This window comes from Aegilops tauschii, chromosome 2 (assembly GCF_002575655.3).
Source record: "Aegilops tauschii subsp. strangulata cultivar AL8/78 chromosome 2, Aet v6.0, whole genome shotgun sequence".
In the NCBI taxonomy this organism is placed as follows: Eukaryota; Viridiplantae; Streptophyta; class Magnoliopsida; order Poales; family Poaceae; genus Aegilops; species Aegilops tauschii.
Window position 1 is genome coordinate 184,185,048 of NC_053036.3, and position 25,752 is coordinate 184,210,799.

General features: G+C 52.1%; 1 protein-coding gene and 1 long non-coding RNA gene across 2 annotated transcripts; both read left to right on the forward strand.

Annotated features, from left to right (window-relative positions):
- Positions 1-7,728: 7,728 nt before the first annotated feature.
- On the forward strand, positions 7,729-11,802 carry LOC109776384 (G-type lectin S-receptor-like serine/threonine-protein kinase At2g19130). The gene has a single exon (XM_020335025.4). The coding sequence runs from the start codon at positions 9,148-9,150 to the stop codon at positions 11,614-11,616; it is 2,469 nt and encodes an 822-aa protein (XP_020190614.1). The 5' UTR covers positions 7,729-9,147; the 3' UTR covers positions 11,617-11,802.
- A 1,519-nt stretch (positions 11,803-13,321) lies between these two features.
- Positions 13,322-22,916, forward strand: LOC141041989 (uncharacterized). The gene is made up of 2 exons (XR_012203796.1): positions 13,322-13,765; positions 22,548-22,916. It is a non-coding gene; the product is annotated as an uncharacterized lncRNA (long non-coding RNA).
- The last annotated feature ends 2,836 nt before the right edge of the window (positions 22,917-25,752 follow it).

Genomic DNA, 25,752 nt, shown 5'->3' on the forward strand with positions numbered 1-25,752 from the left:
GCTCTAGTCTCAATTCAGAATTCGGAAAAGAGAAAAATTCATTATAGGGCCTATAACTTGCGCCGGTGACCACTTTAGTCCCTGTGTTTAGAAATACCCGAAATACAATCACTAAACTTGCTTTAAGGGATCACATACGGTCCATTCTACGGTTTCTTATACGTACGCGCTGATCTGGCCCGAGTCAACCCTTGCCACGCGTGCGCTGACTGCCATGTCCGCTCGCTCACTTGAATTCGCAGCTATGCAGGGGTTTTTTTTTGCAAAAATGCCAGTGATTAAAATAGCTACTCCCCTGGTCGGACCGAGCCGCACCCCACTCGCTCTTCTTCTCCCGATGGCATGCTGGCTGTCGGTCACTGCCTCAATTCGCACCGTCCCGGCGGGGATCCGCTGCCGCGCGCCTGGGGCACACCACCGCCGGCCTCCTCGCTCTTCCCAGCACCCCACGGAGGCTGTGCCTGCATCCTGCGGTTGCACTTCCGCTCGTGGCGCAGACGGGAGTAGTAAGCTAGCAATGGGAGCAGCAACAACAAGCAGCTAGCCGCCGGTCACCGCCTCGATTCGCACCGTCTCGATGGGGATCCTCTGCGGCGCACCTGGGGCACACCACCGCCGGCCTCCCTGCTTGCCTTAGCACCCTATGGAGGCTGCGCGCCTGCATCTCGCGGCCGCAACTTCGACACCTACGCCTCGCCGCCCGTCGAACTCCAGGTCGCTCAGCACGAACACGCGCCACACCATCTGGTCCTTGGCCAGTGTGCCCACCACCGCCACATTCAGGATCTTGTTGAACACCGCCTGCAGGTTGGCGGCGCACTGCGGGGTCACGGCTGCCAGCGGGCTGGTGGAGGTGGGGCTGCGGTGCGCGGCGGAGGAGAAGGGCGAGTGGCCGGACATGGCATGGGTGGCGCGGCGGAGGAGGGGGACGAGCAGGACCGAGGAAGGCGAGACGTGGGCGTGCGCATACTTCAGACGCGAGTGATTCGAGGGCACCCCGGGTTGATTCTGTTTGAGTGAAAAGATCAACTTGTATTGATTGATAGAGATAGTACAGCTTATATATGTTTGGAAGAGACGCATCGCACAAGACGCGATGGTTGAAACCGATGCAACGGTTAGAGGAGAGGGGAAAAGAGATGTGTCGGTTGCTACAAGACGCCTGCATGCCGCAGAACAAGGGGAGATTTCCCTCTAATTAATATGTGCTAATTAATCACAACACTCCCCCTAATCTACACTTGTCCATATAGAATCGTCATATAATCATCAGGTAGAATCGTCATCTTGAAAGATTTTCCAGGTTGCATCATCATCTCAAAAGGATTCTTCTCCGGTGATTCGTCATTAATATACTTGATGAGAACCTGAAACATAAAACTCACAGAGAGAAAGAAAAGTAATATGATACTTCAAACAGGTACAGTTCAGGGAGACACTCCCCCTGATTCTTGCAAGTCCCGAAGTCGTCGCATACCAATTCCATGAACATATTTCTGGAATGTAGAATTTGGTACAGACTTGGTAAATAAATCAGCAAGATTTTCACATGATTTAATTTGCAACATGTTTATTTCCCCCTTTTTCTGAAGATCATGAGGGAAAACCACTTAGGAGAAATATGCTTAGTGATATTACTCTTAATGTATCCTGTTTGCATCTGTGCAACACAAGCCGCATTATCTTCGTAGATAATGGTAGGTGATTCTATAGAACCAATTCCACATGACTGTTGTATGTGGTTTATCATTCTGCGAAGCCACACACATTCGTGTGATGCCTCAAATAATGAAATTATTTCAGAATGATTGGTAGATGTTGCCACCAGAGTCTGTTTAGAAGACTTCCATGATATGGCAGTTCCACCATGTAGGAACACAAAGCCGGACTGCGATCTGGCATTATGGGGATCAGATAAATAGCCAGCATCGGCATATCCAATCATATTAGAGTCCTGAATTTCTCCGGAACTGAAAGAATAGGCCAAGATCCTTTGTGCCTTGGGGATATCGAAAGATATTCTTAACTCCGGACCAATGGCGTTTGGTGGGAGTTGCGCTATGTCTAGCAAGTAGATTCACTGCAAATGCGAGGTCAGGTCTCGTGCAATTTGCAAGATACGTGAGTGCTCCAACGGCACTAAGATATGGAACCTCAGGTCCCAATATTTCTTCTCCATCGTCCCTTGGCCTGAACGGATCTTTCTCTACGTCTAGAGAGCGAACCACCATGGGAGTTTTAGATGGGTAGGATTTGTCCATATTGAATTTCTCCAATATTTTCTGGATATAAGCAGCTTGGTATACCATGATTCCTGAGGGAAGGTGCTCAAATTGAATACCTAAGCAAAATTTGGTTTTACCCAAATCCTTCATCTCAAATTCCATCTTTAGGTGATTGCGTGCTTCATCAATGTCATGTGTGTTGCCAATGATGTTGAGGTCATCGACGTACACCTAAATGATGCAAAATCCTTTAGAGGACTTTTTGATAAAGACACATGGGCAATCACTACTATTGGAGTAGCCTTTTTGTAGAAGGAACTCACTAAGTCGGTTGTACCACATCCGTCCCGACTGTCTTAAGCCATATATTGACTTATTAAGTTTTACACAATACATGTTGCGTTTTGCGCTTGTATTCGGGATAGAGATTCCGTCAGGAACCTTCATATACATGTCCGAATCTAGTGACCCGTAAAGATATGCGGTCACGACATCCATCAACTGCATAGATAGACGGTTTTGCACTGCCAAAGATATAAGGTATCGGAAAGTGGTTCCACTCATTACAGGAGAATATGTCTCATTGAAATCAATGTCGGGTCTCTGCGTGAACCCTTGTGCTACGAGCCTTGCTTTGTATCTCACCACCTCATTGTTCTCATTCTGTTTCCGGAGAAAACCCCATTTGTATCCGACGGGGAAAACATTGAGAGGTGTTGGTATTGCTTCAGTGAATACCTTTCTTTTGTTAAGCGAGGCAATTTCTGCTTGTATTGCGTCCTTCCATTTAGGCCAGTCGGAGCGCTTTTGGCACGCAACGATGGTCTTTGGATCATGATCAGTGAGAAGGATATCTGCAATTTTTTCAGCAAAATAAATGTCGACAGTCGTAGACTTATGATCGAAAGATTCTCCAGAATCGATATAGTTGATGGAAATTTCCTGCACCCCTAGTGACTCTTCATGATTTCCCAATACGCGTGAGTCTGGGTGTTCCGATGGCCCAGCCAGTGTGTGCAAACTGAAGCTGGGTTGTGGAGGTTGCCCTTCCACTGGGTGTATACTACCCATAAGGTGTTTGTCAACGTTCAGCTGACTTGCATTTACTGACTCCGAGGTTTTCTCCTCGGTTTGCTTTGTTGCTTGCTGGAAGCTTGTTCCAGGTCAGAGGCCGTACTACTCCCTCTCTTTTTAGAAACAGGGAGTTGAGTGGTTTTTATTGGTACCTCCACTCTTTCGGGCGCATTTCTGGCCGGATTTAAGGACTTTGTAACACCTTTTAGATCAGTAAATGAATCTGGCAGATTATTTGCAAGATGTTGCAAATTAATGATTTTCTGAACTTGGAGTTCGGTCTCTTGTGTACGTGGATCAGAGGACGAAATGGCTTGAGCATTCCAATCAATTTCTGGGCATTCTTTCTGGTACTTGAAGTCTCCCCCTAATGCTGGAAAGTGTTCCTCATTAAATATACAATCAGCGTGACGAGCTGTGAACAGGTCCCCAGTAAGGGGTTCCAGATACTTAATAATCGACGGCGATTTGTACCCCACATAGATCCCCAGTTTCCTATGTGGGCCCATGGATGTCCGTTGTGGTGGTGAGATCAGGATGTATGCAGCACATCCGAACTTACGCAGATGGGAAATGCTAGGAGGATTTCCACGTACCAATTGCAGAGGGAAAATACTGTGATATGCAGTAGGCCTCAATTGTATCAAGTCAGCAGCGTGTAGAACCACATGACCCCAACAAGAGGTTGGCAAGTTGCAATTCATTAACAAAGGTCTTGCAATGAGTTTGATCCTTTTAATCAATGATTCAGCCAAACCATTTTGTGTATGAACATATGGAACGGAGTGCTGAACTTCAATCCCCAGGGCCATGCAATAATCATTGAAAGCACGTGAGGAGAATTCTGCAACGTTGTCCATGCGAATTGTCTTAATTCGACTTTCTGGATAATGGGCTTGTAACTTAATGACTTGCCTCATTATCTTGGCAAATGCATGGTTTCGTGTGGATAGAAGGCACACATGTGACCATCGTGTAGATGCATCAATTAGAACCATGAAGTACCGGAAAGGTCCAGATAATGGTTGGATGGGACCACAAATGTCCGCTTGAGTATGTTCAAGAAACTAAAGTGGTTGAGGTTGTATTTTGAGGTGAGAGGGTCTCAAAATTAGCTTTCCCGTGGCACAAGATGTGCACACAAAGTCTGAAGATTGAGGAAATTTTGACTCAAGCAAATTATGACCAATGGAATTGCTAGTAATTTTTCTCATCATCCCGATCCCGGGATGGCCTAGGGATCATGCCAGGTTTGAAATGCGTCAACATTTTAAAAAATTACTTTGTATGCAACATGTTCTACGGATTTGATGTACGTATAGTACAAACCAGACTATAGAGAAGGAATTTTTTCATGTACCTTCTTGCCATATCCGTGATCTTTGATGAAGAGTAGATACTCCTCTTTGTTATCTTCATGGGTTTCAATGTGAAAGCCATTTTTACGGATATCTCTATAACTGATCAGGGTATGTGATGAGTCGGGATACAACAAAGCATCCTCAATTGTCACTTGTGTACCGCCTGGGAGTGTAAATATGGCACGTCCAGTGCCAACGATTACCGTATCGCGTCCAGCGATAGTTAGAATATCTCCATTCATCTTTTTCAGAGTTTGAAAATATTTTATCTCCCTCAGTATGGAGTTTGTGGTTGCACTATCCACAAGGCATAATTCCTCTTCCATCGGATTGTCACCATAGGGAACGTCGGCGAGGCCTTCCTGTGCTCTCGGCAGAGCGTGCGTGATAACGTGTTTGAGTGAAAAGATCAACTTGTATTGATTGATAGAGATAGTACAGCTTATATATGTTTGGAAGAGACGCATAGCACAAGACGCGATGGTTGGAACCGATGCAACGGTTAGAGGAGAGGGGAAAAGAGATGTGTCAGTTGCTACAAGACGCCTGCATGCCGCAGGACAAGGGGAGATTTTCCTCTAATTAATATGTGCTAATTAATCACAACAGGTGCGGAGGCTCACGAGCGCGAGGTGGAGTCCGAGGACAAGCGAACATGGCGAGGAGTGGCCCGCGGCCACGTGGACGGCGAGTGGCAATGGCGACCTTGTGGCCCTTGATCAGGCCCTTCCCCTGGGAGCAGCCGGCTGCACCTCGCCACGAATATGCTAAGCAGCGGCCACACGCGTCGGCGAGCACGGGGAGTTGTCAACCGGGCGGAGGTCATGGCGGTGCTGGGCGCGCGCCTGGACATGGTGCGGGAGGAGTCCAGCGACGCGGTGGGGGCAGTGGTGCACGAGTACGTGATGAAGAGCGTGCTGCTGTACCAGCGAGCTACAGAGCAATACTTGTAATTGAATGCATTTCTCTGTCTTGCAAGCTACAGAGGAAATGTACCAGCAAGAGCGAGCTACAGAGCAACTGAAACTGAAGCATGTTCATTTCAGTCTGCATTGGAGCTTCTGCACTACTAGGATATATGCCTTGGACTGAATCTGATTACTAGTAGGAAGGATGTACTACTGCAATGCAAGCAATCTTGGACATGGTTAATTAAGACTGTTGTTGATTTGTCAAGTTTATATATCTCAACCCAGAGCACACACATTTCACACGAAAGCCTGACATAAGAAATACAAACTGGAGTAATACTAGCAAACATGCAATTGATTGTTCGGTTGTTCATCATTAGTCAGCACCCAGATTATGACAGTAGTCAGTAGATAATACTCCAAAGGAGTGTGTGCGCTGTAGTCTAGACCCAAATAATAGTACAGAATTAATTCCTGCTGCAAGAACAAGAAAAATGTGCAAATTTCAGACCAAGTGGTACTGAATAGTATCGGAGTTCAATCTACAGGGGAGCCCGGCCACTCCAGGATGCCGCCCAGCTCAAGTCACCGGTCATGGGGCAGCGTGCGGATGGGTCATGGAGGCTGCCGACGTGCTGATGGTGCAGTTCGCGCTGTCGCCGCGGCGACGGAGAGCTCCTGCAGGCCGAGGCCACCCACGCCATGTCCGGCCACTCGCCCTACTCGTCCGCCGCACACCGCAAGTGGGCACCGGCGTCTACCGCGGCTGCTTTTTGTGCCTCCTCTTCAGTAGCGGCAGCCCCAACTCCACTTTCCTGCTCGATGCCGCCGGCAGGGGCAAGGACGCCACCGCGCACACCCAGGACATCGAGGAGGTTGAGGAGGAGGCGGTGGTCGTCTTTATTGTGGTGCGGGGTCCCGAGGAAGCCGTGGCGCCGCGGAGGAGGAGGCGGAGCATGCCGGGCCGGTGCCGCTGGTGGTGGTGGTGGAGGAAGGGGATCGGCGGCGAGAGGGAGCGTTGTGGACGGGAGAGTTTTTTTTTTTATTTGTGGCGATTTTACAAAAAAAAAACCTTGGTTCCCGGGTAAGATGACGTGGCAGTCAAGCGGCCAAGTGGGTGACTGGACAAGTGCCACATCAACAAATACGTAGAGCAAAGCGTAGAATGGACCGTACGTGACCCTAAAACAAGTTTAGTAATTGTATTTCGGGTATTTCTAACTACAGAGACTAAATTGGCCACCGACGCAAGTTATAGGCCCTATAATGAATTTTTCTCTTCGGAAAATATCAAGAATGCCCTGGCTCCCCTCCTCTCACTCGCGTGCTGATGTCTCCTCCATTTCGTTTCTATCCGTCCACCACCTTTAACGCTACTTAATGCTGGGCCCGTATCATAAAAGCTCTTGAATGGCCGAGCAGGACAGGGCACTACCTGAAACATGATTTACCCAGGAATCAGGGAATAAGAAAGAGGTTGTATCTAGCCTTGTTATTAGGCTGGCCATAGTGGGGGTAACATAACTACTCCATCCTTTCCGGTTTATAGGGCTCAATTCAAAAATCTCACCAACCAAGGTAGATGGTGTGTGATGAAATACTTTTTGTAGTTTGTAAAAGCACCCAATTAATGCTCTTGTTTTTCTAAAAAAATATGTTTACCAATGCATTAATTGCAATGCATGCATGCATAAAGTACATACATTGGTCAATTTTCTCTTAATACTTGCATGTAATGATTTAATGCATCTTGGAATCTGAATATGTGATGGGAACAACCAAATTGAGCCTTATAAAATGGAAAAACTAAAATTTTGAGATAAGCCTTATAAACCGGAAAGGAGGGAGTAGTATCATGTACTTGGGACTCGCAAACATGCTTACGTGGCAGATAATTAAAGAAGAGAGAAAGGGTCATAGTAAGAGCAAGGTTAATAGTAAAGCCTGCTGCCGGCTCTATAGCAACGCCATGTCATCTATAGCCCGCATTTGAAAAACCTCGTATAGTAGAACGGCTGTAGTATTAGCTATACATTTAATGCATGCATGCTGTGCTGAGGCAAAGGAAAGTCCAAGGATTGGCTGGGAGGAGCTAAACGCCGTCCATAGCGCTCGCACAGGCTGCATGCAGGCTCCATTCCCTCGTTTCCTGTGCTATCGCTCGGCTACTGATGAAGCGCCGGCTTGGTTCTCTCTCCTTACTTCTCTCTCCTCCAGCTATGATTTTGCTGATGTGGAAGATGTTATAGCCTGCTGACTAGTCTCTATTATACTTGCTCTAACATAGATAGATACCGTAACATAATAAATATTATGCTGCTATGTGTCATGCATGATAATAAATGAGACCATCTATGATACTATTTTATCATACTATGCACTATGAATGTAGTATTATACACTAATATCATATGCATGATACCCGTATATGTTACTCCCCACTATGACCAGCCTTATTACGAGTCAAACACGGCCATCACGCTCCTTTCCCCGACCGGTCATTTTGCCCCGAGTTTGGGCCCCATGTAACCAGTAAATACCTCTGGAGCTCGACACATATGTGGACTGGCTCTGCGCTTATCCGTCTCTGCGCTCAGTTACTGAGGTGCGTGTATAAACCCTACAGCTGGAAAGAAGGAAAAGGTGATCAGAGACCTTCAGTGGAGACTGCGATCACGGATGATTATTAACATGACTTTGAAAAATCGCAACCTTGAACTGACTGCACTGTAAATCGAACAAGACAATTCAAAATTCTGGTGTTCACCCAGACCAGGTAGATACCCGTTCTAGAAGAGAGAGAGAGATAGACGAACAGCAGCAAAGCTGCAAGATCTGCCTGGCCATCTTCCAGAGGAGTCGTGCAGGTTGTTGAATTCTGGAAGTAACCTAAAAAAAGTTCTGCAACTTTGAGTATTCGCAAGATGACAAGTCAGTCTTAAAATATTTGCGGCCAAAGATCTGCCATCGTTTAAATATTCCAAGTCAAAGCCGGAAACCCACTTTTCTGGCTTCCCACCATTTTTCTCCCTTTTTTTAGTCGCCGACAGTCAGCATCATGGCAAGAGTCAGATATTGGCATTTTCTGTTCACTAATATTAATCAATGAAGAGAAAATAGTACTCTATGACACAATAAACCCTATGGCACAAAACAGTACTTCATCCAGTGGAATAATAATAATTAAAGAAGGGAAAGTGACATACATCGCTACCATCATAGCTATGCTACCTCGGATTGCAACTGCAATTGAAGTGAGGTGACACAACATAAATCAAGCAAGGAAAAGAAAACACGTTAACCATGTGCCATAAATTCTAACACAAGATTCTAGTACTCCTACTATCTGTTAATTCATCTATACAATTCAGCAGCAGCAGCAGCAGCAGGGCGTGTGGCTCTCAATCAGCCTTTGCTGCTGCTGTACCAGGTCAAAGAGGGCTGCTTATTTAATCAACCCTGTAGCTCACCAGGCTCAGAAACCTGTGTCCAACCACAGCCACGAGTGACTCCAAAGTTCAGGCTCCCATCCTCGCTCAAGCCCTTGCTATTCTTCCAAGCTCCCATCCATGATCCATGGATCCATTCTTCTTCCTCCTCCTATTCGGCCAAACCCTGCTCTGCACAGCCGGCGACACCATCAACTCCGCCACACCCTTGTCTGGGTCACAGAAGATCGTGTCCCCGGGCAACAAGTTCACCGTGGGCTTCTACTCCCCATCGCAGAGTAACACCACCTCATCCACCTCCAGCAATTACTACATAGCCATATGGTACAGCAACATACCAGTGCTCACCACCGTGTGGAACACCGACAAGCCGGTGTCCGACCCGGCCACCGCCTCCTTGGAAATCGCCCGCAACGGCAACCTTGTCCTCCTTGATCAAGCCAAGAACCGGCTGCTATGGTCGACCAATGTAAGTATAGCCTCCAACTCCACCATGGCCACCATCAAGGACAGCGGTAGCCTTGAACTCACCGATGCCTCCGATGCATCGATAGTTTATTGGCGAAGCATAGACCATCCCACAAACACCTGGCTTCCGGGGGGCAAGCTCGGGCTGAACAAGACCACGGGTCTGAGCCAGAGGCTTATTCCTTGGAAGAACAGCCTAGACCCATCTCCTGGGTTGTCCTCTCTTGAGCTAGACCCCAACGGCACAACACAGTACTTCATCCAGTGGAATGAATCCATAAACTACTGGACCAGTGGCCCCTGGAACGGCAATATCTTCAGCCTTGTGCCAGAGATGACGGCCAATTTCAGATACGACTTCCAATTCGTCGACAACGCCACAGAAAGCTATTTCTACTACTCGATGAAGGATGATGCAGTCATCTCGCGGTTCATCATGGACGTGACCGGACAGATCAAGCAGCTGACATGGGTGGAATACTCACAGCAGTGGATCTTGTTCTGGTCACAGCCGCGGAGGCAGTGTGAGGTGTATGCACTCTGTGGGGCATATGGTAGCTGCAGTGAGGCTGCGCTGCCGTACTGCAACTGCGTCAAGGGGTTCAGCCAGAAGGTCCAGAGTGATTGGGATCTTCAGGATTACAGTGGTGGGTGCAGGAGGAACGTACCATTGCAGTGCCAGATCAACTCGAGCTCCGCACAGACCAAGCCTGATAAGTTCTATACCATGGCAGGCGTGAGGCTACCTGACAATGCTCGGGGTGCAGTGGGCGCCAGCTTGAAAGAATGTGAGCAGGTTTGTCTGAAAAGCTGTTCATGCGATGCTTACACTTACAATACAACTGGCTGTTTTATTTGGTCTGGGGACCTGGTGAACCTCCAAGAACAGTACAGTGGAAATGGAGTTGGCACACTATTCCTCAGGCTTGCAGCATCCGAGCTGCAAGACCCAAAAAAGAACAAGGCAGTGATCATTGGTGCAGTTGTTGGTGGAGTTGCTGCAATTCTGATAATCCTTGCCATTGTGTTTTTCTTCCTATATCAGAAATATCGCCGAGATAGGACTCTTCGGATATCAAAGACTGCTGGGGGCACGTTGATTGCCTTCAGGTACAGTGATTTGCAGCATGTCACCAGCAACTTCTCAGAGAAGCTGGGGGGAGGTGCCTTCGGCTCGGTGTTCAAGGGGAAGCTCCCAGATTCAACTGCTATTGCTGTGAAAAGGCTCGATGGGTTTCATCAAGGGGAGAAGCAATTCCGTGCTGAGGTAAGCACTATTGGGACAACCCAGCATGTTAATTTGGTCCGCCTTCTTGGGTTCTGTTCTGAAGGGTCAAGGAGGCTGCTTGTGTATGAGTACATGCAAAAGGGCTCCCTGGAAGTGCAACTCTTCCCTGGTGAGGCAACTGCATTGAGCTGGGCCATTAGGTACCAAATTGCACTTGGAACAGCAAGAGGCCTAAACTACCTGCATGAAAAATGTAGGGATTGCATCATACACTGCGATGTCAAGCCAGATAACATTCTATTGGATGATTCCTTTGTACCAAAAGTATCCGACTTTGGCCTAGCAAAGCTCTTAGGCCGGGACTTCAGCCGTGTTTTAACGACGATGAGAGGAACAAGGGGTTACCTTGCACCTGAATGGATCAGTGGCGTGCCCATAACCGCGAAGGCAGATGTATTCAGCTATGGCATGATGCTCCTTGAAATCATATCAGGCAGGAGGAATTCTGATCATGGAGAGGAGGGCAGGTCCACTTTCTTCCCAACCTTGGCTGCAAGCAAGCTCCATGAAGGGGATGTGCAGACCTTGTTGGACCCTAGGCTGAAAGGAGATGCAAATCCTGACGAGCTCACAAGAGCTTGTAAGGTTGCTTGTTGGTGCATCCAAGATGATGAAAGCACTAGACCCACGACAGGTCAGATTGTCCAAATCCTAGAGGGGTTTCTAGATGTGAATATGCCTCCCGTTCCCAGGTCACTGAGAGCTCTTGGTGAAAGCCCTGATGTCATAAATTTCTTCTCAGATCTGTCTTCAAGCCAGACTTCCCAGACACAAAACAGCACAACAACTTCTCAGACACACAGTGCTACTTCAGGCAATTCACATTTCCAAAGTTCGTAATCAGGGAACCCTGCAATTTATGAGGGCAAGGCCTTTATATGTTTGAAAAGTGCTATCAGTAAGTGATGTTGTATATGTAGAAACTAGTAAACTCAGCTTTTTATGTCGTCCTATGTACCAATTTAAACACTGTAGGCTCACAGCAGAATTGAGTAGCCAAAATAAAAACGAGATTTCTGTTGCATGCTATCTTGCGGAATCGAAACTACTTTACTATTTAGACAAAAACAAATAACATTTTTTTCATGGCAAGTGTCTGCCTTTTCACAAACACGTGTCTTGGAAAAAGGCGGTCATGGCATAATTTTGCTTGTGCTATTTGGCAGAAGCACAACCATAATTTCACAAAGGAAAGTCCAGTCAACTGAGGAAGTTAGCAACAGATACAACTGTTGTCTGGGAAGTGGGAAGACAAGTCAATTCAAATGATAAAACTGGTAATATGGACAGAAGAAATCAATGGACGCGTTGCCTCTCCATGGGATATTTCCAGGAGGTAACGCCCTTGAGTATAAACTTGCAGAATACCACATGGCACTGGCTTGGCTGGATTGACATGAACTTCTATTAGGACAGCAACTGGCTCGTTTGGAGCCCAAGAAAGTAAACTGGCTAACCCTCTATTGCTTTCAACTAATAAAGAACAAGACTACTTTTTTAGAGCTTCCACTAAGGCAGGTACAGATACCAGAAAGGTCAGGATTGATATTCGCTTTAGTGCCTATAATCTCACTAAACAATCAAATCTCATTCCGTTCCATTTTTAGTCAAATAGTGAAGGATATTCCATAGCAGTTCTGTGCCAAAAGATGGCCCTTTCGCAAGATGCGTTCATCAGTTTCTGCTCATATATTACTTATTTCCACTTCCACAATTAAATCTGCTGTGACTAATACAATCTCCGGACTCCAACCCCTTTCTGATCATACAACTGTTACATCAAATGGCAGAATTCGATCAGGATTTGTTCTATCCAGGTAAGTTATCCTGGCATTCGGTTCAGAACCACTTAATAGAATACTTTGGTGTGTATTCAAAAAATCTATTGGTTTGGGTGGTCAACTGAGACAATCCTGTATTAAGTGCCTTATCTCCAGAGCTCAAATTGTTGGATTTGGTCTCTCAGGTCAAAACAGACCAACAGAAAAGGGGTAGTTGCGACTGGTTTCGATCCCTAGCCGAGCTAGCACCAGATGCAGACTATGGCAAATAGCGGCAGCCTCAATAGAGCAAAAAGCCGCTAAATTGCACCAGATGCCGTTTAGCATGATGCCCCTCCAAACGCTATAGTGCCGAGCTAGCACACTGTTTAAAACTTTGATCTAAAGAGGGGGTCGTGTATCTCTGGATGCACGTAAACCTATCAACAAAAAAGGGTGCTGAAGGTTGGAAGACTGACTACCATTGCTGGCCACCCCAAGGTAGTGCTGGTCAACCCCCTAATGGTCTCTCCTCAAAAAAAAAAAAAAAAAAACTAAAGGTCTCAGCCGATTACAGTTAGTACCTAATCATCTGCATTTGTATTTGGTGTTCTAAACATGAGATTAAGATCATGTTATGTTATTCCTAACGAAATTATGCTAACACAAATATTTTAGGATGCATATGTACTCCCAAAAATAATAGCATGCATAGCATATCACATTATATGTGTTGATACTTTATATATATACCAGAGTAATGGTCCGCAAATATTCATCTACAACTATGTAACTGTGTAATTCACAAAGCGGGCGCTTACGACGGGCGTCAGGCTTCGATTCCCGTCCGTTTTGCTCCATCCCAGATTCGGGCTCGTCAGCCACTTCGACTCATTTTTCGCGCGAGCGTTTTTTTCTGCAAGCTCCGGCTCCCCACCGTCTTGCGCATGGGATGAGACCTCCAGGCCAACCTCCCCCATCCTTATATGCCAGCCATGGCAAACGGCAGCGCACGGACGGAGCAGGCAACATGCCGCATCTTCCACATGGGGACGAGGCCGGTGGAGCTGGCAGCGAGGCCGACAGACGGGGAGAAGACGGCGCGCGAGCGGAGGAGATAGCAGCCGTGCCTTCCCGCATGTGGACGAGGCCGGAGGAGTTCGTGGCGAGGCAGTGGCGCGCGAGCACGTGGCATACAGGATGGACAAGCTCGCCGGCATCGTTATCAAGTACGGTGTCCAAGTAATCTCCCTGCTCCTCGCTATATCAATCCCTGGTCGAGCGAGCGATGGAGCGCTCCTGCGACGCCAACGGCGACGCAGCCCCGGCCGCGGTGCTGGCTCCCGTCGCTCCCCTAGTCGGCCCTGTCGCCTCCCCGTCCTCCGCGCTCCCCTCCCCGCCGCCCTCCTCGCCCGCCCCCGCGCCCGTTCTTCGCATCCGGGCGCATGAGGAGCCGTTCCCCCCCCCCCCCCCCCCCCCCCCCCTCCCGTCGCTCCCTGTCGCACCACCCAGCCCGGCCGGGCCGGTGGCTCAGCCCCCCACGAGCGGGGTTCTGCCGCCGGCTCGCGGCAGGTGCGGTCGCCGCCGCTGCCCTCGAGCTCGTCTCGGGCCGCAGGCGCGCAAGGCCGGAGCTTGAGGGGTGGGGATGGTCGCCGCCAGCGCGTCCGTTCGTGGGGCGTGGCCGGCCGCTCTGATCGCGGCTCCGCCCGCGCGTCTTGGCGCTGCCCGCCGACGGTGCGGTTGGCGACTGCTCCGGCGTCGCCGCCGTCGCGCCCAGTCCCGGTCCTCTCGGCTCCGGTGGCCCGCGTATCCCCCTTCCTCCCCTTTATTGCTTCGTTCGGGTCATCCTCACTCTGCGTCCGCGTTTCCCTCCCCCTGCGCCGCCCCACGCTGGCCCTTGCCGGCGGCGGGTCGCTGGTGCCGATGGCCGAGGCGCCGCCTGCCGATAGAGGGGAAACCCTACGGCTCGCCCCTCCCCGTCGCCCGCTGGGCCTCGACTCGGCCGGCCGGGGCATTCTGGGCCGCGGCCCAGCCCATATGCCTTCCGCGCCCGCTGGGCTTCCCTCGCCCCGGCTGGGCCGGCCCGAGTTGGCTGGGCCGCCCCGGTGCCCTAGGCCCACGCAGTCGGCCGGCTCGATTTGGCTCCCTCGGGGGTGCCCGGTCGCCCCATCTCCCCCCCGCCGCCACGCCTGTTTCCCTCCACCAACCGCAAGTCTCTCCCCACCCTCACTCCTCCTCGCCGTCCCCCGCTGTGTGCTCGACCTCGCCTCCCTTCCCGCCGCAGCAGCCTGCCATGCGTGAGTGGAACGACGGTGAGCCGCGGCAGAAGCGGAGGTCGGAGGACCGCCGCGAGCCCCGCCGTCCTTCTCCTGATGCGCTGCGCCGCGAGGAGGAGTTGCGCCGGGAGCTGCGGGAGCTCCGCGACGGCCGGCGCGATGACCGGCGTTCGCCGGCTCGTCGTGACGACAGAGGCCGGTCGCGCTCTCCCCGCCGCCGCTCGCCATCCCCTCCGCCTCGGCGCGGCCGAACTCCTTCCCCACCTCGCTCGTCGCTCCCTGCCTCGTCACGCCCCCCTGCTCAGCCTTCTGCCCGGGCCCCGCGGAAGTATCTCCCACCCCACGCCGCCTCGCCTTCGGTGCCGGCCGCCCCGGGCACCGGTCCTTCCCGCGGCCGTCAGGGTCCGTCCAAGAAGAAGAAGCGCCGCGGTCAGGGGCGGGGCGCCCCCGCTTCGCTTCCCCCGGTGGCTCCGGGTTCATCCCCGGCCCCGGGCCCAGTGTCCAACCTACCTCGTCCCCCGTGCTTCAATTGCGGGGTGGCGGGGCACTCGCAAGTTAGCTGCGTCAACCCCCAGTGTCCCGCCCTGCTATGTCCTGCTTGCCCTGTGACGTCGAAGCTCATGATGTACGGCCACGGGATTGAGGGGCTGGGCTTCTTCCACCTCGAGGTCCCCGATCTCCCACCGCCCACCCCCTCCCTTCAGGCGATCGTCACTGTGGTCGACGGGTTGCCTCTCCGGAGATGATTGAGGCCGAGCTCAACCACCTCTACCGTCGCCAGTGGGACTGGTTGGTCACTCCTACGGCCGGTCACATCTTCACCGTGGTCTTCCCCGACTCCGTCAGTTACGGCTACGCCACTCATAGGGGCCGGATCACCCTCGCCCTCAACCAGCTTGTCGTCGACATCACCGAGCCGGTCCTCGACGCCCCTGCGGTGGCTGTGCTGGATACCGCCTGGCTCCTTGTAGGTGGTCTCCCCGACATCGCCCGGTCCGAGCTCATCATCCGCCAGATGTCCAAGATCCTGGGCAAGGTGGTGGTGGTGGACGAGCTCTCCCTCCGCAAGGAGGAGGAGGTCCGGGTCAAGGTCAAGTGCTTAGACTCCTCCAAGCTTCACGTCACCGTCCGTGTTTTCTTCAACGACCAGGGCTACGACCTCCGCATCGCCCCCGAGCCCCCCAACCACGTCGGCCGCCCCCGCTTCACCGACGATGGGCCTCCCGGCGGCAACCCGGGGACCGGTGGGGGCTACCACGGTCGCCACCACCCCTGCTCCCGCCGGTCAGAGGACGGGGAGGGTTTGGATGACTCGCCCTCTCGGTCGCCGTCCCGCTCGCCTTCGCCTCCGGCCGATGGCGGGCATGGGCGCCAGGCCGCGCCGCCCCCCCCCTCGAGGCCCTCCTCGGTCCGGTGGCCGTGTCCCCTGCCGCCAGCGACGCCTCCAGCGTGGGCTTGGTCGTCTGCCCCGCCTCCTCTCCACGCTCCCCTGTCTCCACCGCTCCAGACGAGCCGGTTTTGGACCTGGTTCTCCTCCCTACGGGGTCGGTGATCCAGGACCCGCCCTCGCCGCTTGCCGGGGGCGTGGGGGCCATCCCTGCCCCTCCCCCGCCGCCGCTCCCGTCGTCGCCCCGTCGGCCATCCTGCTGTCCCCGGCCCCGCCTGTGGCCCGGACAGCTCTCGTCACCGACTCTGCTCCACCACCGTCATCCCCAGCACCGATGCCATCGCCGTCTTCCACTCCGACCCCGGCTCTTCAGCTCCTCCCCGCTGCGGTCTCTGGTCTGGACGGGGAGTCCCAGGTGACCACCCCCCTGGTTGCCCCGCCTCCGCCTCCACGCGTCGTGGCCTTCTCTCGGCGCGCCCGTTCGGCCTCCTCTCCGGCGACTGCTTCGCGTCGGAGTGCTCGGTTGGACACGGCGCGCCCAAAGGGTAGCCCGGCGCTGCCCATCCGTGAGCGGGCGGAGCTTCATGCCGCTGCACGGAACCTGGAGCCAGGTAACCCTTCAGTCCCCCCCCTCGGCAGCTACTTGTTCCTTCTCTGCTCTCGAGTCGGTGCCGCTTGGAAACCTTGTGAAGATCGCGACCGATTCCGCGATCATCTTTAGGGAGGAGGTCGCCCCCCCTTAGCCCAGATCGCGGCCATTAGGGCCCGCGAGATCCTCGACGGGAGGCTGGCTGCGGCTAGAGCAACCCTGCTCTTGCCCCCCGGCTTGTCGTCCGAGTCGGCGGAACTTATGCCACCCCATCCTCGGAGGATTGGTGGAATTCCCCCTCTGTCCGCCACCGAGCTTCGATGTCGTACCCGTTCTCGGACTGCTGCCCTCTGCGCCCAAAGCGCATCTCGTGTCCTGGGGTCAAGCAGCCCCTCAATGGTTGCGTGATGCGTGCCCTCTTCTAGAACATCCGCGGTTTCGGCCATGATGGCCGCCGCCGCCAACTCATCGAGTACATGCGTGACGAACACATTGATATTGTGGCCATCCAGGAGACCATGCGTACGGATTTCTTCCTCCCGGAGCTTGACTGCTTGAGCTCCCACCTTTTCGCCTGGTATTGGCTCCCTTCTAGTGGGACCGCGGGCCATTCTGGTGGCATCCTGTTAGGTGTGAAGGATGCCACCTTCGAGGTGGGCAGTATGGACCGGGGTCAGTTCTTTGTCAACATGGAGATTTTTGAATGCTCCCTTAACTTCAAGTGGGAGGTCATTATTGTCTACGGCCCCGCTGACCACAGCCGATCCGCCTCCTTCCTCGAGGAGCTCCACCGGAAGGTGTCGGCTGCGTCACTGCCGGTTGTTGTGCGGGGTGACTTTAATCTCCTTAGGTTCGCGGAGGACAAGAGGAATGCCAACGTCAACTTTGCTCTTATGCAAAGGTTCAACGATTGCATTGCTGATCTTGGCCTCCGTGAGATTGACCGGGTTGGTGCCAGGTTCACCTGGACCAACCGTCAGGCTGCCCCGACCCAGTCCGTCCTGGACCGGGTCCTAGTTTCTCCGGAATGGGACCTCCGTTGCTCCCTTGCCTCCCTTCGGGCCATCACTCGGATTGGCTCCGACCACGTCCCCCTCCTTCTGTCTTCCGCTGATGAACGCCCCCCGCTTCCCCCCGATTCCGATTTGAGACATTTTGGCTGTCCCAAGCTGGCTTCGTCGACGCGGTCGGTGCGCGTTGGTTGGAGACTCGCGCCCTTTCGCAGTCTCTTTCTCGCCCTCCCTTCGCTGTCGACTCTTGGCACGTCTGCGCCAAGCGAGGCCGACAGTTCATGAAGGGATGGGGCGCCAACCTGGGGCGTGACCTCCGCGAGCGTAAGAAGGCTCTACTGTCCGCGATCCAAGCCCTAGACTTGCGCGCCGATGCTACCGGCCTCTCTCCCGAGGAGTGGCTCTCCCGCTATGACTTGGAAGATCAGCTCTCTATCATCTACACTGATGAAGAGGCCTACTGGCGTTTGCATGGTGCTCGGAAATGGGTCTTGAAGGGCGACGCGAATACAGCATATTTCCAAGCCATTGCTAATGGCCGACGTAGGCGCAACACCATTCCTCTCCTTTGGGATGGCTCGACCCTCCTGCAGTCCCCGCGGGACATTAGGTCCCACGTCGACGGCTTCTATAGGGCCCTGTTCACAGCCGCTCCTCGGAGCGGCTTATCTTTGGCCCCTGACTGCTGGTCCGGTCGCCAGCTTGTTTCCGAGCCTGAGAACGCGGCTCTTATGGCCCCCTTCTCAGAGGGCGAGGTCTGGGCCGCCATCAAGGGCATGAACCCTGCCTCGGCCCCTGGCCCGGATGGCCTTCCAGTCAAGTTCTTCCAAAGCTTCTGGAATGTGATCAAGTCGGAGGTCATGGCCATCTTCGACGAGTTCTATGTTGGGTCCATCGATCTTGGACACCTTAACTACGGGACGATCTCGCTCATCCCCAAGGTTCCTGGTGCTTCTGACATCCGTCAGTTCCACCCAATCACGGTGATTAACGTGATCTTCCGGATTCTGGCGAAAGGGTACGCCAATAGGGTGACCCTGCTCGCGGACCAGATTACTCACCCCAACCAATCGGCTTTTATCCAAGGCCGTTATATTCTGGATGGGGTGCTGGTCCTTCACGAAGTCCTCCATGAGGTCCGCTCCAAACACTTCAAGGCGGTCTTCCTGAAGATCGATTTCCATAAGGCCTATGACACTGTTAGCTGGCCCTTCCTTCGGGAAGTTCTCCTGCGGAAAGGCTTCGATGACCGTTGGGTGACGCGGGTTATGCAGATGGTCTCGTGTGGTCGCACTGCCGTCAACATCAATGGGGAGATCGGCCCCTACTTCCCCACTTTCTGCGGGGTGAGGCAGGGTGATCCATTCTCCCCCTTCCTGTTTAATATGGTGGTCGATGCTCTTGCGGCCATTCTGGACAAGGCTAAGGCCGCGGGCCATATTAGTGGGATCACCCCCCACTTGACTGGGGGCGTTGGCATCTCCCTGCTCCAGTACGCTGACGACACCATCATCATGGTCGAAGGCTCGGATACGGACATCGCTAGCCTTAAATTCCTCCTCCTCTGCTTCTAACAAATGTCTGGTCTTAAGATCAACTTCGACAAGAGCGATGTGATGGTGATGGGCTATTCCCCGGCTGAGGCCCTTGACATTGCCAACCGCCTCAATTGCCGCCTGGGTTCCTTCCCAACGACCTACCTGGGAACGTCCATTAGTGACTCTCGGCTCACTGTGGCGGACCTTCGTCCTGCGGTGACCAAGTTGCAAACGCGCATTGAGCCTTGGCAGGGTCGGTGGCTCTCGAAGGCGGCCCGGACGATTCTCATCAACTCCTTGCTCTCTAGTCTCCTCTTATTCCTTATGAGCTTCTACAGCCTCCACGAGACCCTCCATCACGAGATCGCTAAAATCCAATCGCGCTTCTATTGGGCTGGGGACAATAACAAGCAGAAGTATCATATGGTTAGTTGGCCCGACATCTGCAAGCCCCGGGAGCAGGGAGGCCTTGGCATCATGTTCTCGAAGCGCATGAACATTGCCCTCCTCTCCGCTGGCTCTGGCGCATCGCACAAGGGCATGGCGGTCTGTGGTTAGACATCATCCGGAATAAATACTTGCGTGGCCAACCTCTGGCCTTCTGCCAACGTTCGGGTGGATCCCAGTTCTGGCAGTCGGTCATCCAACTACTCCCCGTCCTCCGCATTGGGACTTCCATCTCGGTCGGATCGGGAGCAGCAACCTTGTTCTGGTTTGGCCGATGGGCGGGTGCGCTCCATTCGCGGCCTGCTTCCCCGACCTCTTCTCCATCGCTGTAGTCCCTACAATCTCAGTTCAACAGCCCCTTATTGACTTAGGGCGCCTCGCGTTCCGGAGGCCATTTGGGCCCCCGGAAGTGGCCGCCTGGCATCAGCTTCTTGATTGTATTGCTCTGTTGGGGATCGTAGCAGAAATTTAAAATTTTCTACGCATCACCAAGATCAATCTATGGAGTAATCTAGCACCGAGGGGAAGGGGAGTGCATCTACATACCATTGTAGATCGCTAAGCGGAAGCGTTGCAAGAATGCGGATGAAGAAGTCGTACTCGTAGCGATTCAGATCGCGGTTGATTCCGATCTAAGCACCGAACCACGACGCCTCCGCATTCAACACACGTGCAGCCCGGTGACGTCTCCCACGCCTTGATCCAGCAAGGAGAGAGGGAGAGGTTGGGGAAGACTCCGTCCAGCAGCAGCACAACGGCATGGTGGTGATGGAGGAGCGTGGCACTCCAGCAGGGCTTCGCCAAGCACTGCGAGAGACGAGGAGGGAGAGGGGTAGGGCTGCGCCAAGAGAGAGGGAGACTCATGTCTTTGGCAGCCCCAAAACCCCCACTATATATAGGGGAGGGGGAGGGGCTGTGCCCCCATCTAGGGTTCCCCCCCAAGGGGTGGCGGCCAGCCCTAGATGCATCTAGGGGGGCGGCCAGAGGGGGAGAGAGGGGGGGCGCACCCTAGGTGGGCCTTAGGCCCATCTGAGCCTAGGGTTTCCCCCCTTCCCCCTTCCCTGCGCCTTGGGCCTCTTGTGGGAGGCGCACCAGCCCACCTAGGGGCTGGTCCCTTCCCACACTTGGCCCACGCAGGCCTCCGGGGTTGGTGGCCCCTCCCGGTGGACCCCCGGAACCCTCCGGTGGTCCCGGTACATTACCGGTGACGCTCAAAACTCTTCCGGTGGCCAAAACGGGGCTTCCCATATATAAATCTTTACCTCCGGATCATTCCGGAACTCCTCGTGACATCCGGGATCTCATCCGGGACTCCGAACAACATTCGGTAACCACGTATATCTATTCCCTATAACCCTAGCGTCATCGAACCTTAAGTGTGTAGACCCTACGGGTTCGGGAACCATGCAGACATGACCGAGACGTTCTCCGGCCAATAACCAACAGCGGGATCTGGATACCCATGTTGGCTCCCACATGTTCCACGATGATCTCATCGGATGAACCACGATGTCGGGGATTCAATCAATCCCGTATACAATTCCCTTTGTCAATCGGTATGTTACTTGCCCGAGATTCGATCGTCGGTATCCCGATACCTTGTTCAATCTCGTTACCGGCAAGTCTCTTTACTCGTTCCGTAACACATCATCCCGTGATCAACTCCTTGGTCACATTGTGCACATTATGATGATGTCCTACCGAGTGGGCCCAGAGATACCTCTCCGTTTACACGGAGTGACAAATCCCAGTCTCGATTCGTGCCAACCCAACAGACACTTTCGGAGATACCTGTAGTGCACCTTTATAGCCACCCAGTTACGTTGTGACGTTTGGTACACCCAAAGATTCCTACGGTATCCGGGAGTTGCACAATCTCATGGTCTAAGGAAATGATACTTGACATTAGAAAAGCTTTAGCAGACGAACTACACGATCTTGTGCTAGGCTTAGGATTGGGTCTTGTCCATCACGTCATTCTCCTAATGATGTGATCCCGTTATCAATGACATCCAATGTCCATGGTCAGGAAACCATAACCATCTATTGATCAACGAGCTAGTCAACTAGAGGCTTACTAGGGACATGTTGTGGTCTATGTATTCACACATGTATTACGGTTTCCAGTTAATACAATTATAGCATGAACAATAGACAATTATCATGAACAAGGAAATATAATAATAACCATTTTATTATTGCCTCTAGGGCATATTTCCAACATGCTCTCCATGAGCCGGCTGTCGATGCTGGCCCGGATGAGGTTCGGTGGCGCCTTGAGCCTTCGGGTCAATTCTCCACCAAGTCCCTTTACGCGGCTATCGCCCCATCCTCCGCCCCGCCGCCCCTCCAGGCGGTATGGTCCATTCGCCTGCCCCTTAAAATCCGGATCTTCATGTGGCAATGGATCCGCGGCCGGCTGTTGTCTGGAGTTGAGGTCCGCAAGCGCAATGGCCCGGGCTCTGGCCTCTGCCCTCTATGTGATACCCCCGAAGACTCGAACCACATATTCTTCTCCTGCGTGTCTGCTCAGTTCGTGTGGAGCTGCTTTAGAGAGGCGGTTGGTGGGGATTGGTGCCACTCCAACTTCCCTGACCTCTTCACCGAGCTACAGGCCTCCCCGCTATCCTCTCGCCACATTAGGTGGCTTGAGATTGGGGCCCTCGCGTGGACGCTCTGGACTATTCGCAATAAGCTTGTGATTCAGCGCTCCCCTCTTCGACGATCTACTGACGCTCTCTTCAAACTGTCTGGTTACTTGCAGCTCTGGCGGCCGCTTAGCCGCCCTCGGGACCGGGACGCCATCTCCGCCTTCATCGCCGACCTCCGCTCGATGGCCGTCCGCCTGTCGCCGCCACCACCGCCGCCTCCGCCTGAGCCTGATTAGTCGTCTGTTTGCTCTCCGGCCTTGGCTCCGGCCTTGGCCCCGGCTGAGCCTGTCTCTTATTTCGTGTGTGTTTTGGGCTTGTTGAGCTGTGCCCTCAGTAGTACCTCTGGATTTATTATTGTGCGACTTGGGTGTGTGTGTTCTGAACTAGTCCTTGTATGTGCTCTTGGCGGTTTGCTTTATTTATAAAGCGGGGCGAAAGCCTTTTTCGGTATATCAATCCCTGGTGAACTGGTTTGGTTGGTACCGAGGTGCACGGGGAAAACAGTGGTGATCTGTTTGTGCCTTGTTCTTGTTGAATTGGTAGGACAATACTTCTATGAAGGAAATTTATGGTCTCGTAGCTGCAAAAAGACATGGTGATCTAAAGTTTTGACATGTTCCAAAATGTCTGACCTTTAATTTAGATAGTGTCAAAAATAAATTTGGGGAGTACAGCTCGGAGTGCGAATAGCAATTTCTTATCTAGTATTGCAGTGGTAATTTCACCTTTGTTATTTATGTTGAAGATCAGAGTTGTGTCCATGCTGGTTTGCTTTATTTAATTAGATTGCTTCATTTAAAGTTTGATTTACAGTCTTAGGAGGAGGCTTTTCTCGGGATCTACATTGTTACTGCATTTTTTGTTGAATTGTCAGAATTTGAATTGCATGGAGAACACACATAGGCTAGTATGGTATAGCTTCTGCGTATCGCGGAATTAATGAGGTTAAGTTCTGATTTATTTGTCATCTTCGCAATTAGTCTTCTCATCTATCTATCATCCCCTTCTTTATCGGTACACAAATGTGCTCTGTTGGTACCAATTGTACCTGCGCATGCACTAGTAGTGTATCTCGATATACTCTCCAGGATATCTTATCTATAGTTGTATTGCTTTCACCACATGCCACTTTCTCGCGTTGCTGGTTTTGCTGATATGTGCTCCTAGCTGCAGCCTTATCATTGGACTGAAGGTACATTTCTTACCATTGTGTGTGATCCTACTCATTGTTGACAAATGCACACTAGATGCAAATGTACATAAACAAGATAATTAATCAAAACTATCCCGGTTACAGTTTACGGGATCATAGGAAAAAATAAAACCTCCTTTTTTAGAACAAACTTTCACTCACTAGTGCTGTACTAAATCATGACCTTTTGACTTGACAATACATATTATTCCACTGGCGATACTTTCATGTAGACATCCACAAGTTAAGAAATTTAAATGGTCGATTTGTATCTAACATATACATTTGAAGAGATTTGGAAATCAATTCCTGGTTAGATTATCCAGTAGCTGCAAATGCATCATTGACCCTGCACCACATGCATCATTACCCCAACGGCGTTTGATTTGTATAGGTTGTCTTCTTCTATTATCAGCACTATTTGCATTAAATTCTTCAGCGACTTGATTCCAGTAATCCTGGGCACCATTTACATTGCCAACAATAAAATCAGTGGGAACATTTAACCAAGCACTAAGGCCATCTCCAACGCCAGCCCTCAAACCTCCTGCAACCGTCCGGACAACGCCGTCTGGACCGCGGAAGCCATCCAACGCGGTCCTGTATCGGTCCGTGGCGCGGTCCGGACGTGATTTCTCCCGCAAACAGGAGACAAACATGGGGAGGTTTCCGGGAGTCCAGACCTATCCCAAGCCCGCTTCTGACCGCCCTGGCTCACCAAAAACCCCTCCCACCTCCCGCGCACGCTTTTCGGCCAGCGGTGACAAGAGAGTGTCACAAAAACTAAAAGGCAAGTTCTACAGGACAGTGGTTCGACCCGCAATGTTGTATGGCGCTAAGTGTTGGCCGACTAAAAGGCGACATGTTCAACGGTTAGGTGTGGCAGAGGTGCGCATGTTGAGATGGATGTGTGGCGAAGGATCGAGTCCGGAATGATGATATACGAGATAGAGTTGGGGTAGCACCAATTGAAGAGAAGCTTGTCCAACACCGTCTGAGATGGTTTCTGCATATTCAGCGCAGGCCTCCAAAAGCTCCAGTGCATAGCGGGCGGCTAAAGCGGGCGGAAAATGTCAAGAGAGGTCGGGGTAGACCGAATTTGACATGGGAGGAGTCCGTAAGAAAAGATATGAAGGATTGGAGTATCATCAAAGAACTAGCTATGGACAGGGGTGCGTGGAAGCTTGTTATCCATGTGCCAGAACCATAAGTTGGTCACGAGATCTTATGGGTTTCACCTCTAGCCTACCCCAACTTGTTTGGGACTAAAGGCTTTGTTGTTTTTGTTGTTGTATGAGGGGGTGTCGGTCAGCCCGGACGTTTAAGGCCAGTTTGAGATGCCCGTCTAGGTCGGCTACTTTTGACCGGCCAGTGACCGAGCCGTCAGCCCAGGCATTTGCAGGGCTACAGTTATATTCCTAGAAACAGTGACATAACTACAATTGCTGTAAGGACAACTGCACAAGTAGAATTAGGGTGGCACTCGAGCCTCAAACATCAGAAAACTAATGCACTCTGTGCACTAACGACCACCTAAACAATAAAATAAAATCACTAAATTGCAATATACAGTTAATGACTTTGTGAGGCATCTATTTCAGTTTTGCTCAGTGCAGCTACCCCTAATTCATATGGTAAAGGAAACAGCTAATTTGCGACCCCTCATTCAGTTCTAGATCAACTCACCTTGGCACTTGCAAAGTTGCAATTCATCAGATGCAAGCAGATTGCACTACAATTTGGGATGGATATGGCCACATCCGTACATACGTTCCCAATCCCATTGCCCCACACCAAATCGAACACGAGGAAGTCACCAGTCAATACAGGATAGGCAAAGGCAACATCTACGCGACATAGAACGGGAGTATGGGACTGGCGAGTGATGGTGAACCTGGGGCTGGAGCTGCGAGAGGAAGACGGCGGAGGATGCGACGAAATGGCAAGCCCCCCAATCCAAGGTGCGCTAATGCTGCCCTGCGCGGAGCGTATGCCGCCACCCCTCTGAATTCGATCATCTGAAGTGGGTAAAACTGCTGGGACAAATTGGCAGGGTAGCATCGGAGGCGCGACGGGAGAGGACGGCGGAGAGCCGGAGACCACGACACCGTCGCCGTGGCTCGTGG